General features: G+C 39.4%; 1 protein-coding gene and 1 pseudogene across 3 annotated transcripts in view; one reads left to right on the top strand and one right to left on the bottom strand.

The window, feature by feature from the left end:
• EGF (epidermal growth factor) overlaps positions 1-20,227 on the top strand; it is a 99,487-nt gene that overhangs the window by 33,835 nt on the left and 45,425 nt on the right. For 2 of the 3 annotated variants that reach the window (XM_007463223.1, XM_007463222.1), the window contains exons 6-9: positions 11,273-11,398; positions 12,477-12,599; positions 17,814-17,936; positions 19,438-19,563. In XM_007463223.1, the coding sequence (XP_007463285.1) occupies positions 11,273-11,398; positions 12,477-12,599; positions 17,814-17,936; positions 19,438-19,563 (498 nt within the window). The remainder of the gene's footprint in view (positions 1-11,272; positions 11,399-12,476; positions 12,600-17,813; positions 17,937-19,437; positions 19,564-20,227) is intronic. The other variant, XM_007463224.1, reaches the window with a different exon arrangement.
• Positions 13,476-14,603, bottom strand: LOC103073611 (60S ribosomal protein L30-like; annotated as a pseudogene).

Raw genomic sequence — 20,227 nt, 5'->3', positions numbered from 1 at the left:
CCTGCTGAAGAATAGGCTTACAATTGTAGCTCTTCTGGCAGAGTGAATAGTAGTAGTGCCTTGGTTTGCAAGGCATTTAGTAATGAGACCTACTTCAGTGAGGAGATAGCTGAGAAAAATCATGTAATTTGGTTGATATTATTTTTGTTATAAAATATATGTATTTATACAAATAAGAGGACCAACAAACTTACCTCATGAAAAATGCCTAAACTATCATTTATCAAAATATTCTCCAAACACTAGTTCTGTAAGGGTTATTTGGAAGGAAGAAACATTTTAGGGTCAGATGATTTAGACAGACTGGGTTAGATAAAGTTAAGCAGGTTGTTTTTTTCTCAGAACCACTCAGACGGTTATGTGCACTGTTAATCTCTAAGGGCCGTATAACCTGTGGCATTTTTCTATTTTATTTCCTATGCAGTAGCCTGTTTGACTCCTGAATATATTATTTTTAGTCCAGACCTCTTTCTTGAGATATAGACAAATGAAGGGGTGGTGGGGGTGGGGGGAACCTGAGGCACAGTGAGAGCTAAGCTGCAGAAAAAAATGATTTCAAACATTGGGGATTTATTCATAATATACAAAAGGGAGCAGCCCTGATGAAGACCAAGGGCAAGGGTGGGGCTTACAAAGGCAAAGCCACAGAGCTCCACCAGGAAGAGTAATGTATCAGTTTAAACAAGTCCTTGTTTGTCCACGGCTTGTCCATTAGGATTGGCTGGTTATAGAGGAGATCGATGCAGCAGACTGATGAGCCCAAGTCGAGGTAGTAGAGCCACAGTTTCAGCATCAGGCTGGTTTTCTGATGATTCTGACCTATTTCCTAAGAGTAGTCACTCTGGTGCCTTCTCTTGCATTCTGCTTCCTCCAGGATCAGGGTCCTGCTGGGGCCACGTCGGATGTACACATTCAGGCTCAGCACAAGTTTCCTTCTCAAGGCCCACATGTTTACCTGGCTTCTGAGCATTTCTACTTGGATTTCTTGCAAGTGCTTCAGGAGCAAAGGAAAGAACTGACCCACTCACTTTCCCCTCCCTTCTCCCCAGCTTCTTTCCCTCCAGTGTCCCTACTTTGGTGAGTAGCATTTTACCTCCACCTCGACAGGCAGAAATCTAGGAGTTGCCCTTTCCTCCCTCTTTCTCATTCCAACACCATGAAATCAATCTCCAGCTCCTGACAGTTCTACTACCTACCATCTAACCACTTGGGGCCCCTCTCAGAGCTCTCCATCCCTGGTGTCCACTTAATTCATGTCCCCCACCTCCCTTTTCCATGCTACAGGGAGTATCACCCTTCAAAACGAAGAACCCAATCGTGTCGTTCCTGGCTTAAAATCAGTTGTCAACTCTCAATTACCAACAATAAAACCCAGTCTTTTTATCTAACTGGTTCACGGGGTATGCCGTTCATTTCTCAGCTTCCACTCTCACCATTTTCGGCATCAAAGTCTGGGCTGCAGCCATCCTCAAAGATTTGATTTCCTCCAGGGAGGCATGCTTGCTATCTCCTCCAGCCTTTCGGCATGTTCTGGAACATTTCTTCTTTCTTTTTGGCCGTACGGCTTGCGGCTCTCAGTTCCCGACCAGGGATTGAACCTGGGCCATGGCGGTGAAAGCCCTGAATCCTAACCACAAGGCCACCAGGGAACTCCCTGGGAGCACTCCTTCTAATTCTCGGCAGGGGCTTACTCTTCATCCTCTGAGAAACAGCTCCAATATCACTTCTTTCAGGAACACTTTCCCTGACCTCAGAGCCTCAGTAGCTATTTGCAGAAAATAGCAGATTTCCCCTGTCACAGGGCACTTATCATGTTTTGCCATAATCGTCTGTCTTCCTCAACTTCCTTTGTCCTATGAGGACACAGAATACAACTCTCCATTGTATTCCCAGTGCCTAGAGGACATTTAATAAACTATAGTTGGAAAAAAAAAAAAAGACTGAGAAAAGCATCCTTTGGTACCCTCTCCCTGCTAAATAATACCACAAGGAACAAGTTCCAAAGATATTTAATATCTGAAGATGTGTTGCCTTTCTTCCATGTTGTAAGCCCCTGCCCTTGGCCAGACAGTGTTCAGCGAGCCTGCTCCCTTTTGTATAGTTATGAATAAATCCCAGTGTTTTAAATCAGTTTTCTCTGCAGCAGATCTTTGCAGCTTAACTCTAGTGAGAGTCTTTTTCAGAGTCTTTTAGACTCTTTTATGCTTCAGTCTTTTTCTTCTTTCTTTTCATTAAGTGTTCTAGGTTTCAGGAAAAAGGTCTGGGCTAGAAGTAATAGATTTGGGAGTCACATGGGCTGCTGTGTAGGAAATAGAGGGATGGCACAGGTTGTATTGCTCTTAGAAATAATAGTCATGACCGTTGACTGGGTGCAGAATGATCTGGTCTGGGCTTCTCCTACATTACCTCATTTAATCTCCACAACAACCCTGCAAATTAAGTGTGATTATTAGTACCATTTTATAGATTACAAAGCTGAGGTTCAGAGATGTCACAATTGCTTGTTCAAGGTCACACTGGGGTAGACCTGAGATTTGAACCCAGGCAGACTGACACCACGCTGCCTCCCCAGCTACCCTCTCACTATTGTCTATAGTTTCCTATCTTAGGTTTGCCTTAATTGTTTTGGGATAACCTGTCATTTGGCATATTCTTGTCTATCCATGGCCTGCTGGTGGTTAAAAGCTTCAGTTTGCACAGACTATGGGGCCCAAACCTTATTTTTTTTCTCTTTTAAAATTTTTTTCCACTTCAGGAACTCAGAAAATCAATCTCTCTCTCTCTCCGTCTCTCTCTCTTTGTCTCTCTCTCTCAGTCACACAAGCGCGCGCACACACACACACACACACACACACACACACACACTCCTCCTCTGGTGCTCTGAAAAGAGACACAGAGTTGATCTCACATTTTTGTTGTCATGATTAAACTTATAAGGCAACAGTGTTCTCCTGGCTGCCCTGACACCTATACTGTTAGAGTTGTCCCTCAGTATCCACGGGGATTTGTTCGGACTCTGGCCAATACCAAAATCCGAGGGTGCACTAGTCCCTTATAGAATGGTGTAGTATTTGCATATTACCTAACGTCCTTCCTTATACTTTAAATCATCTCTAGATTACATATCATACCTAACACAATATAAATACTATGTAAATAGTTGTAAATACTACGTAAGCTGTCTCTGGCACAAGGCAAATTCAAATTTTGTTTTTTGAAACTTTCTGGAATTTTTTTAAAGAATATTTTTGATCCACGGTTGGTTGAATATGCAGATGTGGAACTCATGGATACAAAGGGCAGACTGTATATGAATCTCAGAGCCAGTGTGGGAACTTCTTTGTACACAGTGTTAATGGCATTATTTCAAGCTCAACATTTAGAGAATTTGCAACTATAGTTTTACTGCTCACAGATGTTCTTTTGTAAAAGGTGCAAACAATTTTGCTTTCTTCTGTGATTCTTTAAAATGTAGATTCCAGTTTTAAGCTCATAAGAGAATTTCAAAAGCGTCTTCTTTGGAAAATGAAGCACATCTGTCATCAACACTGTTTAAAATATTTTGCATTCATTTCATGCAGAAAAATGTTGCTGAATTTCTTTAATTCTGAGAGTTCCTGAAGGAGCACTGTCTCCACCTAGAAATGTACCTGCTTATGGAAGTGACTAGTGTAGCTAAAACTGCCCAGGTGGGACTCTAATTCACTTTGATTATTTCATTGCTGGGGTTTCTACTGTAAAACCTTGGTTTTTTTGATACCTCTAGAAAAGAATCATCCTAGATATATGAATATTATTTTCACATTTTTTTCTTAAAATGTAAGTACTGTGGTAAAGTACACACAACATAAAATTTATCATCTTAGCCATATTTCAGTGTACAGTTAGGTGGCATTAAGTACATTTACATTTTTTGTGCAACCATCACCACCATTAATCTCCATAAATCTTATCATTTTGTAAAACTGAAACTCTACACCCATTAAATGAGAACTCCCCATTTCTGCCTGTCCTCAGCCCCTGGCAACCACCATTCTCCTTTCTGTCCCTGTGATTTTGACTACTACTCTAACGACCTCATATAAGTGTAATCATACAATATTCCTCTTTTTGTGACTGGTTTATTTCACTCAGCATAATGTCCTCAGGATATATCTGTTTTGTAACATGTGTCAGAATTTCTTTTCCTTTTAAGGCTGAATAATAACCCACTGCATGTATATATCACATTTTGCTTATCTGTTTATCCTTTGATAAACACTTGGGTTGCTTCCATGTTTTAGCTATTGGGAATAATGCTGCTACAAACATGGGTCTGCAAATATCTTTTTGAGATGCTGCTTTTAATTCTTTTGAACGTATACTCAAGTGAATTGTTGGATCATACGGTAATTTTACTTTTAATTTTTTGAAGGCCCATTATACTGTTTTCCACAGCGGCTGTACTATTTTACATTTACACCAACAGTGCACAAGGATTCCAATCTCTCCATATCCTCATCTACACTTATATTCTGTTTTCATATAGTTTAAATGATCAGTTCAAACACCCAAAGCTCTGTTATTTATTACAGAAATCTTAGCAAATTATGGATTTCTGTACTTCCTAACATATTTATAGTTATTGACATTTTCTTAATGATGAGGGTCACATTTACAAAGATACACGTCATTGGGGCAAGAATAGGACTGATTTGAGGCAAAGCTGGGTTTTTTTAATTAATTAATTTATTATTTTTGGCTGCATTAGGTCTTTGTTGCTGCACGTGGGCTTTCTCTAGTTGCGGTGAGCGGTGGCTACTCTTCGTTGTGGTGCACAGGCTTCTCATTGTGGTGGCTTCTCTTGCTGTGGAGCATGGGCTCTAGGCATGCAGGCTTCAGTAGTTGTGGCACGTGGGCTCAGTAGTTGTGGCTTGCGGGCTCTAGAGCTCAGGCTCAGTAGTTGTGGCGCACGGGCTTAGTTGCTCCGCGGCGTGTAGGATCTTCCCGGACCAGGGCTCGAACCCATGTCCCCTGCATTGGCAGGCGGATTCTTAACCACTGCGCCACCAGGGAAGCCCAAAGCTGGGTTTTTAATGCAGGTTTGCCCTGACACCAAATGGCTGCCATGTGAAGTGCCTTTTAAATACTTGGAATGTCTCTTTATCAATTTTCTATCTTTCTTGCTGTTGTCTCTTGCTTCTTGCTGGTTTCCATATGCCTGGCTCTGGCCTCTTTATTTTGAGACTTTTTCCTGCCATTCATTTGTTGAGGAATCCAGATCATTTGTCCCTTAGAATTTCCCACATTCTGGATTTTTCAGATTCTATCCCCATGGTGTCATTTAACATGATTCTGTTTTTCCTATACACTGGTAGTTTTAGCCTAGAAGCCTTATCAGATTCAGATTTTTTGCAAGAGTACTTTATAGGCGGTACTACGGGTAGTACCGCATGCTTCCTAGTGACCATGCCAGAGGGCATGTAGTGGCTGGGTCTCCATTCTTTTTGTGATGTTCAAGATTCATCAGTGGTTCAGGTGTTGCCAGCCTGGTCTGTCCATTATAGAGTTTCCTATCGGCCTTTTGTGTAATGGCTTTACAAGCTATTAATTTTCATTGCTTAGAGGCATTTTTTCATTAGAGGTTTGAAGTAATGACATTCTAATTCTATCACTGCTTATTAGTTGAATAACTTTTCCACATCAGCTCTGTGATTTCCCTGAGGAGCATCTTTTATAGGAAAGGTAAATTAAATGCTTGATTTAATCTGTCCCTTAATTTATCTGTTTTCAGAATAAAGGGTTAGTGTATCCTCCAGAGGTGACCTTCTTTTAAAAAAAGCATCTTTATAAATTCAAGGATGTAAAAAATATTTGAAATGTTTTTATTCATTGCAGTTATTATCATTTTCACACTCAGATTATGCCTTCTTTCTCCAGGAGGAGCCCTGAGATAAGGCTTCTAGTTGTGGGAAAGATGACCAGTAACTAACCCTTGGTGGTCTAGAATGCTGGGCTGAGGCTGTGTCTGGGCTCAGCAAGAAAGAACATCGGAATCATGTAGCCACTCCTGCTAGTGGGGAATGCACCACGGATGGGGGTGGTAGCAATGGGAGCAGAGGCCTCCACACCTTGTGTTTGCATCTTCATGCTGTGGACTGGCCAAGCTCCTCAGAAATAGGTCTGAAATAAGGAAAGACTGAGTGGGCCTGAGGGGTGCATTTGAGAGTAAAAGGCATTTATTTTTTAACTGCTCAGAGGCTGTTGATTTGTTTACTTTCTTTTTGTTTTTAAGATTTTTTTAAAGTGGTCCATTTTTAAAAATCTTTACTGAATTTGTTACAGTATTGCTTCTGTTTTATGTGTTGGTTTTTTGGCCACTGATGCATGTGGGATATTAGCTCCCTGACCAGGATCAAACCCACACAACCTGCATTGGAAGGAGAAGTCTTAACCACTGGACTGCCAGGGAAGTCCCTATTTCTTTACTTTCTGATTCTTAGGTTTAGATGGATAAGGATACCAAGTAGCTAAGTTCTGGCTAAGTGATTTTTTTTTTTAACTATAATTAGGAATTCCAATAACACAGAATAACCATTCTCATTTCTTCCTTCTTATTTTCTATTAACAAAAAAGAATAAACTTCTATATTACACAGTTTGGGAAGTTTTTTGGGGAAGGTGCGGGAGTCGTTTATTCAGGGAACTCACTAATGAAAAAGACAATAAATAAATAAAACAAAAATCATAGACATTTATAGAAAAATATATTGTGTATATAATTTATATATTTTATTATACATAAAATATATAGCATAACATTAATATGTTAATATATTAACTTTATTATGTATCAGTACATAATGGTCTATATTAATATATAATATTAATAATATAAATATATATATTTTTATAAAAACCCATAATTATATTTTATATATATACATAAGTATATACATATACACAAACACACATATTATATACATTAAAGAGGTGAGGTCTGTCATCGAAGACTTGAGCTCGAGTCCGACCCTTACCCCTTATTACCTATATGTGATCCTTAAGATACTATTTCCTAATCTGTAAAATGGAAGACAATAATTACTCTGCATAGCTCAAGGGCTTGTTATAAACATTACATGTGATAACGTAAATGCTTTATAAAATGTTATTCAAATTTTTAACTATTGGGGGTGCTAAATATTTAGTTAAAAGAATGACTCAAGTGAATGCGTTCAAATGGAAGAGACTAGAAGGGCTTTGTTGATGAGGTGAGTCTGACACTGAATTTGAGGTAGAGAGAAAGGTGTGATCAGTGGAAAGAAGCAGGCTCGGGAATCCTATGTGTGTTGTTTCAGAAGTGCGCCAGGGTAAAATCTATAGTTTGCTTGGCTATAGCAAAGCTCATGAGAGCTTGTGAGTTGGGCAGTTATTGAAGGCACAGTTGGTGGTGGACATTAAACTCCATGATTTAGGAGCTTTAATTTGATCTCAAAGGTAATTAGGCTCCACTGCTGGGCTCTGGGAGGGGGGTTATCTGAGGTCAGCAGCAGCATTCTGAGTGCTAGCTTCAGCCTAATTTGAAGCTAAAGAACAGCAGATTAAGGAGATTAAACAAAATACAGCCCTCAATCCTCTATGTTTTGCCTCTTTCTAAAATGACCTTTTAAGTGTTTAGTGTCTGAATTCGGGTCACGTCATCAGCACAGCCATTCAGAGACGAATAGTGATTGCTTTCCTGCCTATGTTCATCATTGAATAGTAATGTATATTGTTAATAAGTATCATTAAAACCATCATCAGTATGGTATAGTGGAAAGAATACTGACCGTCTATTTTAGTTCTAACTCTGAGGTTGACTGGAAATTCAAGGAGAAACCAAATAAAGAAGTTAAGTTGCAGGTTTCATGATCACAGGTTTTTGTGCCTGTATTCCAGATGTTTGTAGCACCTCTGTGTTGTAAAAGGCACCAGGTTAGTTGCTATTGGGACTATGAATGTGAATGGGATGCATGCTTTATCCTCAAAAGCTTACTGATTAATGTACATGTATATATAGAATTATGATGATGTTGATCATAAGAACACACAGAAGAACAGGTAAGAGGTTGTAGAAAAGTACAAAATAAAAGATAAATAACATTGGATCTAGATGAAGAACAGAGCAATTTCCTGTACCCTAGACACTAATTGTTTTCTCCATAAGTCAGTTTGAATCTCCATTAACATAACATAAGCAGGTATTAAGGTTTGAGAATCTTTAGAGGTATAAATTTAGAGGAATTTACAACAAACATTTAATTCTGTATAGAACCATAATATTTTTTTAAGTGAGGGATCTCAGAGAATATCTACTTTAACACTTTTATTTCATGGAAACTGAAGTCAAAGGGATAAAGGGATTTTATGTAAAAGGCAGGACAAAGAAAGAACTCAGTTTTCCCAATTCTTAATGCAGTGGTCGTCTATCATACTGGGTTTGGAAAGTTTTTTTTGTGTTTGTTTGTTTGTTTTTTGTGGTATGCGGGCCTCTCACTGTTGTGGCCTCTCCCGTTGCAGAGCACAGGCTCCGGATGTGCAGGTTCAGCGGCCATGGCTCACGGGCCCAGCCGCTCCGCAGCATGTGGGATCTTCCCAGACCTGGGCATGAACCCATGTCCCCTGCATCGGCAGGCGGACTCTCAACCACTGTGCCACCAGGGAAGCCCTGGAAAGATTTTTATAGGAGATATTTACAGGAAGCATAATCTCAATTTTTGGTTACCTCAAGAAAGTAGTAGCACTTTGGTGCTATTAAAAGGCTATTAAAAGGTGCTATTAATCAGGCCTTTCTGGATTTTTGTTGTTGTTCATTTGTAAATGTTATAAAAAATACAGTTAAAGCAATCACATGCTCTTTTTTAGAAATTTGAATTAGGTACATTTTGTCTCCAGTACATTTGTGAGTTTCTGAGTTTAGTCATTTACTTTAAAAATTGGGGTCATTTTGTTTTTAATTTTCTTAATTAAAATTTTGATATGTGAAGCATGTAGGAACATGAAAAACAATGTTACTAAACATGCATAATTGGCATAAAAACCGTGGACAAGAAACAAAATTTTTGGAATCAATATCCAAAAACTATTCAGTGTAGGGCTTCCCTGGTGGCAGAGCGGATAGGAATCTTCCTGCCAATGCAGGGGATACGGGTTCGTTCCCTGGTCCGGGAAGATCCCACATGCCAAGGAGCAGCTAGGCCAGTGCGCCACAACTACTGAGCCTGCGCTAAAGAGCCCACGAGACACAACTACTGAAGCTGTGCCCCTAGAACCCGTGCTCTGCAACAGGAGGGACCGCCGCAGTGAGGGGCCTGCGCGCCGCGGGGAAGAGTAACCCCTGCTCACCGCAACTAGAGAGAGCCCGCGCACAGCAACGAAGACCCAATGCAGCCAAAAATAAATAAATTTAAAAATATATTTTTTAATTATAGAAAAACTATTCAGTGTAAATCTTAACTGACTTAGTTGATAATATTGCAACAGTATTAAATAATTGTGCATGTAATTCTATCAAGAGATCTGAATAAACAAGTTTAAAATAACTGAAGAAATAACACAGATTTGCTAACAGGAGGCGTACGTAACTGAGGTGAAAGTGGGATATTCCATTAGTACTTTAGGCCAGTGTCTCTCAAAGTGTGGTGTAAAGACTCCAGCGTCAGAATCATTCCAGAATCCGGTAAAAGTGAGCCTTTTCCCTTGATGTATCAAATCAGAATCTCTAGAGGGTGACATGCCCTCCAGGTGGTCTCAAGGTACATTAGAAACATTTTCAAGGGGGCAAGAATACGTTTCTAATGTGTGATGCTTTGTCGGTCAAGAAAAGTGTTTAGCAACTTGAAGTAGAAGGAAAGGGGTAGAGTCAGAGTGAGGGGCACCTTTCTAAGTAGACAGAGACCAGAGAAACAGACCTGCATGGGGGACGGTCTCAGCCTCGTGCACTACTGTGCTCAGGCTCTTGCTGGCTTGTTTCTTGTGTCTTTCACAGCCAGGCTGTGTTTTTGGTGGGCTCCTCCCCTTACTCACAGGCTCTCACTGATCTCAGCTGTGCCAGGTCTCCTGGTGCCTGATCCCGGTCCTCTTCCCCGCTGTCACCTATAGCCAGAGCTCTGGCCTCCATAACTACATGCACCTTGAGAGCTGCCCTCAAATTCAAGCTTACCTCTGTATTTCCCAGAGCATTTCACAAAGTCATTATTAAAATTGGCAAAATTGAGAAGGAACAAAATTCGAACAGGGATATATGTGTTACTAGTTTAGCCCTTGACTCTGGCTTTGAAAGCCAAAGGTACCAAGTTGGCCATTTGTTGTTCAATGTATTTGGCTAATTTAATCCAAGCACCTACCTTACTGGGCAGGTTTCACTATTCGCCCTGGGCTATTTTGTCACACATGGAATGCTGGCAGCAATAAACTCAGAAACTTGGGGATAAGACATATGGCAGTGGTATATACTGTCTGAAAGAAGTTGTTGTTTACATAATGATCCTAAAAACAGATAGGGCTTCCCTGGTGGCGCGGTGGTTGGGAGTCCGCCTGCCGATGCAGGGGACACGGGTTCGTGCCCCGGTCCGGGAGGATCCCACATGTCGTGGAGTGGCTGGGCCCGTGAGCCATGGCTGCTGAGCCTGCGCGTCTGGAGCACAGGCTCCGCAAGAGGAGAGGCCACAACAGTGAGCCATGGCCGCTGAGCCTGTGCGTCGGAGCCTGTGCTCCGCAATGGGAGAGGCCACAACACTGAGAGGCCCCCGTACCGCAAAAAAAAAAAAGAAAAAAAAAAAAAAAAAAAAAAAAAACAGATAAATATATAGATCTGACCTATAAATATTATACTTAAGAGATGTTCTTCATTTTTCAGCCTTTTTTGCTTCTTAAACAGATATTTCATTTTCAGCATTTCTGTTTATTGCCGTATTTATTTTTTAAATAAATAAATACTTTTGATAAAAGCAGGTCAAAAAGAAAAGGCTATTAAGTTGTGCTTAGTGTTCGTAACCCAAGGAATGACATCTCCAGGTAATTAGTATGTCCTATCCCGAGAGCTACTGTAGGAGAGATACAACTAGAGAAATAAATGGGCTTCGGAATGCTGAGTAATCTGGGCTAATGTTCGACCCTAGAGCAGTGCCACCTCCGTGAGACAACACCCCTGCTGATGTCACGGGAAGATTAGAGTTCTTAGGAGCCATGAGGGGATCATGCACTGCCCCTGTCAAAACACACCTCCACTCCAAATTAACCACCTTCTCTTTTAGATCAGAAACTCTGCAAACTGAGGAAAGGTAACTGCAGAAACAGCATGTGTGGGCAAGAGCCTAAGTCCCATGTGTGCACGTGTGCAGAGGGATATGCTTTAAGCCAAGATGGAGAGAACTGTGAAGGTAATGTGTGGTGAGCGAGCACAGCCCACCTGGGCCAGTGGCTGGTCTTCAGTGCGCAATCCAGAACCTCCATGTGAAACCAATTTCAAGTTTCCTTTTTCCCCCCAGAAAAGCAATTTTATTTTTTCCCAATTTTAAGCCCTTGTAACACTTTCAGATCTCCTTTATATCTTGTGTTCCCAGATCAGATACTTTCAGAGGCTACTCAGGGATTGATATAAGGCAGGGATTCTCTGAGTGGACTCTACGGAGCTCTGTGGGTTTGACGGTGTGCAAAATGTCAGTATTGTCAGATTTTTTAGGGGAGTAGTTCCGTAGCTCTCATAAGATCCTCAAAGGGTATTGACTCCCACATCTCATCCCATAACTGTTTGGTAGGAATCTTGAGAAACTGCACCTTGTTTGGTTATCTTGGGCTCGTCCTATTGTGAGACTCCAGGCCCGATGTAATTAACCCGAGGAGAAATGCCATGTCCTTTCTCCTGGGACGTCCAGTGAGTTACCGATGAAAAGAATCCAATGGCTGCAACGTACATTCAGTGGAATTAGTTGGGGTGAGACTCCAGGTAAACCTGGCATCTGCCTATTAACTGCAGTCCCCTGCTTACGTGGGACTAGTGGGCGAGAGCCATAGCATAGAACAGTGATCTGGAAGTCTGGGTTTCAGCCAGAGTAAAACTGCTAGGGAATGCTCCCACATTCAGGTGAAGGGCTCCTGTCAGCCTTGAGAAAGTGAAGAGCAAAGCAGGGGGATGTCCTGCCCTTGTCAAGAACTTTCTAGGGTCCTTGCCTTAAATGGATATATCTTTTCAGGGGAAATAGTACTGCTTTATCCCAAGAGTAATTTTAATATGAAAATCTGTATTTGAAAGTATAAACTGTGACAGTTTAAACCATGGCTTTCATGATAATTGAACTAATTTCTTTCACTCTTTGTTAGAGTAGCAAAAACAGTCTTGCCATGGTCAGTTACAGCAGATAGAGGTGTGAGATACCCTACTTTTAGCTGACTTATTAGTGATACTACAATTTATTTTCAAAAAAACCATCTGACTGTTTTACTGTTGTTATGGTGTAGATGTCAACGAGTGTGCCTTTTGGAATCATGGCTGTACTCTTGGGTGTGAAAACATCCCTGGATCCTATTATTGCACATGCCCTGTAGGATTTGTTCTGCTTCCTGATGGGAAACGGTGTCACCGTAAGTCACAACAAGTATTTATTGCATTATTTCCTCCATTTTCACTGATGTTTCTAAGGTGGCTATGATCTGGGTTGGTGGTCCTCGATCAATAGCATGCATCAGGAGTACCTTGGAGTTTTATTTTGGTTTGTTTTTTAAAATGCGAATGACCAGACTCTATCCCAGACCTGTTAAATCAAAACCTCCAACAAGCATGTATTTATATATTTTACTGTTTATTTATCCATATTTCATTATATTTCATTATATATCTCTGAAAGGTAAGCATGTAAAAAACATAATCATGATACACTATTACATCTAAAAAACTAGCTCGAATTCCCTAATATCTAATACGCAGTCAGTTTTCAGGTATAACCACGATACCATTATCACAACTAAAAAAATTAACAATAATTCCCTAATAACATTAAATATCTAGTCAGTTTTCAAATTATCTTAAAAAGTTTTCAACAGTTGATTTGTTTGACTGGGTATCCAAACAAGCTCCGTGTGTTACACTGATATTAGCTGATACCTCTCTCTCTTATCCTACAGATTCCCTCTCCTCTTTATTCCCCCTTGCAAGTAGTTGCTGAAGAAACTGTTTTTTTCCTGCAGAGTTTCTCACACTCTGGATTTTACTGAGCACACTTGTAAGATGTCCCTGTCCTTCTCAAACTTGCGGTTAGATCTGCAGGCTTGATCAGACTAGGCTTTGAAATTTTGACAATAATACTCTTCATTGGTATGCTTATACTTCCATCAGGAGACACATAACATCTGGTTGTTTCTCCCTCTGTCATCCGTTCTAAAGTTCCCCAATGGTCTTTCTTTTTCTTTTTTCACAAAACAAACTCTGGACAGTTTCACTGAAGAAAAAATATGCACGATTTACTTTTCACCAGTCCATTCTGGCATTCTTCTAATGCTGTCAGAATCACCTGAGTCAATAATAGCCAGTGTGCATGTTACTGACCCTTTCCAGTCAGTCCTCACAAGGGTCCTCCTGCCCGGCATCGCTAGTGCCCATAGGACAAGACCGAGTTTGGTTCAGAAGCAAAGGAAAGCTTTATTACTGGACCAGAGATTGGAGAGATGTGAGCTCACCTCCATAGTACCCGCTCCCCTGACAGGCCGTGGGCAGGGCTGCTTTATAGGGTTCTCCACAGCTGGGAGGGGGCGGAGTTCCCATTGGGCACACACAAGCGCGCTGCTCAGGCTCCAGATCGCAGTGCTGGGTGCAGGGTCTCTGCACACGGCTGTCGCTGCCGTGTTGAATCGAGGTGTCGAGCACAGTGCTTCTGCATACGGCCCATCGAGCTGCAGTAACAGGTGCAGCAGTTCTGCGCTGGGAACTCTGATCCCATGTGTTGGGCGCAAGGCCTCTGCACACGGCCCCCTACATGCAACTGAAACGAGACTAAGTCCAAAGAAGAGGTTAGACCTTATTTTTATTTTTATTTTTTTATTTTTTATTTTTTGCTGTACGCGGGCCTCTCACTGCCATGGTCTCTCCCGTTGCGGAGCACAGGCTCCGGACGCGCAGGCCCAGCGGCCATGGCTCACGGGCCCAGCCGCTCCGCGGCATGTGGGATCTTCCCGGACCGGGGCACGAACCCTCGTCCCCTGCATTGGCAGGCAGACTCTCAACCACTGCGCCACCAGGAAAGCCCTAGACCTTATCTTATCACCTAGATTCCATCTTATTTTTCCCGAGGACCCTAGTGGGCTTTGCCAGTGACATACATACTCTAGTATTTTCCACATGCTGTGCCCAATTCAATATTATTACCACTGTAGTGGTGGCCACCAGTTTGGGCCAACATGGTGTAGTACTCTATTTCAGATTTCCACAAGGCTGGGCATTTGTTGGTGAGGATGACCAGTTTCTCTTTGCCTTGTCTGAACATTTCCAGAATCTGCTTGTACCTGCAGCACTTACTTTCTACTTTCTATAATGAGTTGGAGCGTAGCGTTCATCAGGCCCAGCAACTTTTTTGTCTTCTTTTCGGCCGCCATTTTTCTGCCTTAGGGTGGGACTGCCCCCATCCAAGAGCAGCTGCCAAGACTGCTGGGAGCAAGAAAGAGCCCAGTCATCTTTCAGGGAATGGTTGTAGTGGCCATTAACACTCATTTCCTAGATTCATTATTTCATCAGGGGATTTGCATGATGATATCTAGTTCTAATATTTCTTTTTAATCATGAATTGTAATACCTTTATAAAAAGAATGTTCTCTCAGTAACTATTTGGTGACTTCAAGATACAATTCTTACAGTTAAGGCAGTATAAATGATGAATTTTTTTCTCTTTGTTTACTTATATTTAGGATAATGGGTTGGTTCTTTAACACCTTCCAAAGGTGGCCAATGGGGTTTTTTAATTTTAGTTTTTATTGAAGTATAGTTGATTTGTAATATCACATTAGTTTCAAGTGTACAGCAAAGTGATTCAGTTATACACATGTATATGTATATATCTATATTCTTTTTTAAAAATTCTTTTCCATTGTAGTTTGTTGGGTATTGAGATATTGAATATAACTCTCTGTGCTTGTTGTTTACTTTATATATGGTAGTGTGCATCTGTTAATTCCATATTATGTCAAATAGAAGTGGTGAAAGGTAGGCATCCTTGTCTTGTTCCAGATTTTAATGGGAAGGCTTTCAGCTTTTCACCATTGAGTATTATATTGGCTGTGGGTTTGTCGTAAATGGCTTTTATTATATTGAGATATATTCCTTCTGTACCCACTTTGGAAAGAGTTTTGATCATAAATGGATGTTGAATTTTCTCAAATGCTTTCTCTGCATCTATCGAGATGATCATGTAGTTTTTGTCCTTTCTTTTGTTGATGTGGTGTATCATATCGATTGATTTGCATATGTTGAACCATCCTTGTGACCCTGGAATGAATCCAACGTGATCATGATGTATGATCCTTTCTATGTGCTTTTGGATCTGGTTTGCTAATATTTTCTTGAGCATTTTGCATCTATATTCATTAAAGATATTGGCCTGTAATTCATCAAAGATATTGGCCTGTAATTTCTCTGTCTGGTTTTGGCATCAGCGTGATGGTGACTTCAATGACTTTGGGAGATTTGTTTTTTGTTTTTTGTAAGTATTATTATGAACTCTTGGATTTTTAACATTTTTTATATGTTTCAACCCAGTGCAGTTGTTATTCTTACCAATGAGCAAGTTGTCTCCTCTTTGGCTGGTGGGAGAATCTTCAAATGGGTTCCAGACCCCAGTAGTCTTTGATAGTTTTCTCTTAACCTGGTAGGACATATTTTCCAGGCTTGTCTTGTACATTCCATGTTCTAGACCTAGAATCAGCAATCTCTCAAGGCCACTGCTTCCTTTTTATGAGAAATTGTATTTAGAAAACATAACCTGCTTCAAAGTCAGTTATTGTTTTGAGTGTTTTAGGGCACCAGAGTTAGGAAAACACTTTTTAAAAAGAGAAATACATTATGAGTTTATATGAATATTCTCAATTCAAATTTAGGATTACATACTCAGATACCTTCTTATAGGTTTCTTATTGAATCTACCAACATAGCTAAGTAGAAACGAATGTTTAAAATCATGTGGGAATTCCTTGGCAGTCTAGTGGTTAGGACTTGGCGCTCTCACTGCCAGGGGCCAGGTTTCAATCCCTTGTCAGTGAACTAAGATTCCACAAGCCATGCAGTGCAGCCAAAAAAAAAAAAAAAAAAAAAAAAAAAAAAATCTCATGTATATTGTCTAGTTCTGCTTCACAGATGTTGGAGAATATGTTAGTCTGGATGTTATATGAGCTTGTGAAACAAGGCACAGAAAAATGGATGGATGGTAATGAAGTTCTTGGAAATTACCCACTACCTTTGTGACTGTTTATGGAATTTGTCCTTCTTTTAATACCATGTGGTTTATCTGTGAGCAGATATACTCAAGTGCATGATGTTAATATGTTAGAGTCCATTATGTGCCAAGTAGGACATACATAATCTCACTTGATTGTCAAAACTGCTAGAACTTCTATGGTATATATTTTACATTTTAATATTTGATTTACTTGGAATTTATTTTGATGTGTGGTATATGGTAGGGATTTAGCTTTTGCCTCAAAACATTACTCATTTATTTCTCTACCATTTACTGGATGACACATGCTCAATGATTTAAAATACCTTTATCACATACTATATTCTTATGTGTACTTGAGTCTTTTCTAAAATGAGCTTTCCAATCTTTCCTATAACTGTATTTCATTTATAAGGTATATTCTGAAAAACTTATAATAATACCTGCTCTAATACTATCAGGGAATATTTTGACGCAAAAACAATCCACGTAAGTTTACATAAAATAATTTTCAAGTAAAAAAAATGCTTTCACAATAACTATCTTCCATTAAAATAAATCTTCATTTTTTTAAGGTAATGATGTAAACTGGAGCCTTGTTCTTTGAAAATAATATCTTAATTTAAAAAGTTAAAGAAACTGTAAAACGTTGTGCTTGATATAAACCTTGACATTTAGACTGGGGCAATCTGAATTCTATCTATAGCTGTCCAGAATCATAAGCAAATGAGTCACCAGATATCTACAAAGTTCCTGACAAACCAAACCATTGAAAAACTGTTTGGTAGATAAGTAAATTTGTTAGTTAAGTGCAAAACTGTTAATTTCATTTGAAATTGTGAGAAAATAAATTTTACAAATTGCAAAAAAATAAAATGAACTTTCTGTCTGGTTCTATTGATATTATCCTCTTGGTCTATTCCTGTACTCATTAATTATTGCATCTTTGTGATACATTTTGATATTTGTTTAGAGCCTCTCATTCTCTTCTTACAGCTAACCATAGTTACACAATGTTTTTAGTTTTCTTACACATGTAATTTGTTTTCCAGATGAACTTGAGAATCATTTGCCCAAGTTCCATTTAAAATATTTTGGAATTTTGATGACTAATAACTTAAAAAGTATTAATTGTCAGAGAAGAAACTTTGAGGAAACTAGAGTCATTTTCCAAAATTAGAAGTCCTTCTTTAATTTGTTTTAGATTTGCAACTTTTTCTTTATTTTTATATCTCTATTACCACAGCAATTCATAAATGTTCAATCTTTATTTAACTTCTTCTTTTCAGGATATCATTTTTTTTGTTAGCAGCTGAATTTACCAAATTTCCACAAATCTGATTTAACACTAATCTTGACCTTATTTTTCATTAATTAGAATTAATTTCCTGCCCAAGCAATGTGTCTGAATGCAGTCATGATTGTGTTCTGACATCAGACGGTCCCATATGTTTCTGTCCTGAAGGCTCAGTGCTTGAGACAGATGGGAAAACCTGTAGTGGTAAGTTTATCTACCTATTGTTTGTTTGAGTACCAAAATGTTCATTGCAGCTCTATTTACAATAGCCCGGAGATGGAAACAACCTAAGTGCCCATCATCGGATGAATGGATAAAGAAGTTGTGGCACATATATACAATGGAATATTACTCAGCCATAAAAAGAAACGAAATTGAGCTATTTGTAATGAGGTGGATAGACCTAGAGTCTGTCATACAGAGTGAAGTAAGTCAGAAAGAGAAAGACAAATACCGTATACTAACACATATATATATGGAATTTAAGGAAAAAAAGTGTCGTGAAGAACCTAGGGGTAAGACACAGACCTACTAGAGAACGGACTTGAGGATATGGGGAGGGGGAAGGGTGAGCTGTGACAAAGCGAGAGAGAGGAATGGACATATATACACTGCCAAACATAAGGTAGATAGCTAGTGGGAAGCAGCCGCATAGCACAGGGAGATCAGCTCGGTGCTTTGTGACCGCCTGGAGGGGTGGGATGGGGAGGGTGGGAGGGAGGGAGACGCAAGAGGGAAGAGATATGAGAACATATGTATATGTATAACTGATTCACTTTGTTATACAGCAGAAACTAACACACCATTGTAAAGCAATTATACCCCAATAAAGATGTTAAAAAAAAAAAAAGAAAACATTCGTTTTCTAACTGACACCTAAAAGTCCATCTACTGACAAAGGAGAATAGATTTTCCAACATTACACATTGAAAGATATTTACATAATGGATTAACATATGAACTTAAATAAGATTTTTGTGTTTTGTTTTTCGATAGCATAGTGTAGTGGTTATGAGCAAGAGCTCTGAAGCTAGGCAGCCCTGAGATAGCATTACCAGTTACTAGCAGAGCTGTTTTGGACTAGTTACTTGCCCTCTTTTGGTCTCAGTTTCCTCATCTGTAGAGGTTAATGATACCTGCCTCCTGGATTTGTGACCAGCATTAAACAAGATGGTGGATGTGGAGCGCTTAGCCTGTTCCTTGCACCTATGAATACCTCCCTACTTTTATCTTCATAGGGACTTAAGCATATAGAGTGAAGGCTATAACTCAAAATTAACAAAGAGTTATGTGTGACATTTTTTTAAATAAAAAGAGCAAAAGAAGTCAAGAGACCAAAAATGTGAGAGAGAAAAAAATATATTCATCACTAGGAAGAATTAGACCAGCTGCCAAACTCATCAAAATGCATTTTTTTATTCCAGCCAGCTGCCAGTGTGCTTGTTCACAAATTCAGTGATAGAACAAGAAGACAAGGGTCATTGGGATGTGAAGGATTAACACTGAAGATGTCAGGTTATAGGAAAGTAGAGTATGGTGACATTTTCCTCCTAATCTCTGAAAAATAAGCTTGATTGTGACAGTATGAATGATTGTGGAAATGGTTTTAAAAAGCAACGTATATTTGGTTCACCTTAATATTTTGATGAAAACATGATATTTTTTTAATACCCTAGCATCATTACCAAGGAATTGTTTTTTGTAGGTTGTTCATCTCCCGATAATGGTGGATGTAGCCAGCTCTGCATCCCTCTTAGCCCAGTATCCTGGGAATGTGGCTGCATTCCGGGCTATGACCTACAACTGGACAAAAAGAGCTGTACAGCCTCAGGTTAGTGCTGTGAACATTTGAAAGTGTGTCTCTGCAAAAAAGATTATGTGAAGAACAACATTTTATTTAAAAAGTGTTAAATTGCTTTTGGCTTCTGCATAGAAAGTCTGATTTTTTTAATTTTTGGAAATGGAAAACAAATCACATTATAAATGTAAATAACATAAATTAATATTATAGAAATAATAATTCTGTGTTTGAGGAACATTTTGAAGTTAATTAGCGTTAAGCAACGATTTGCTATAACATCAGGTATGGCATTCCAGTATATGTGAAAGTCATAACCAGAATAGTCTTAAAGCACTTTATAGTTAAGGGGCATTTAATAAATATTTGTTGATTGGTTTGATTTTTATCTCTCTGGTGAATGTAATAATCATAATACTTTGACAAGTTCTGTCCTTTTCATGACAAAATTTAATATGAAGTTGTGTGCTTCAACTATTTTTTCATCTCTTCTGATATTACATCTCATGTCCTTCAGCAGCCTTGGAAATCCTAGATTTATGCCAAATTGATTTAATCTCACCTGAGGTTCATTATGCCTGTGATTTGGGATAACATAATGATGGGCCTACAGAGCTTGCCTTAGACCCCAGTACTCTTAACTTCTCAGGGCCTTAGTTAATATAGCATAATCTGAGCTCTGAAAATTATCAGGGGT

The sequence above is a fragment of the Lipotes vexillifer genome, unplaced genomic scaffold (assembly GCF_000442215.2).
Source record: "Lipotes vexillifer unplaced genomic scaffold, Lipotes_vexillifer_v1.1 scaffold769, whole genome shotgun sequence".
In the NCBI taxonomy this organism is placed as follows: Eukaryota; Metazoa; Chordata; class Mammalia; order Artiodactyla; family Lipotidae; genus Lipotes; species Lipotes vexillifer.
The sequence above is the reverse complement of the archived record's forward strand: the minus strand, read 5'-3'. Positions and strand labels throughout refer to the sequence as shown.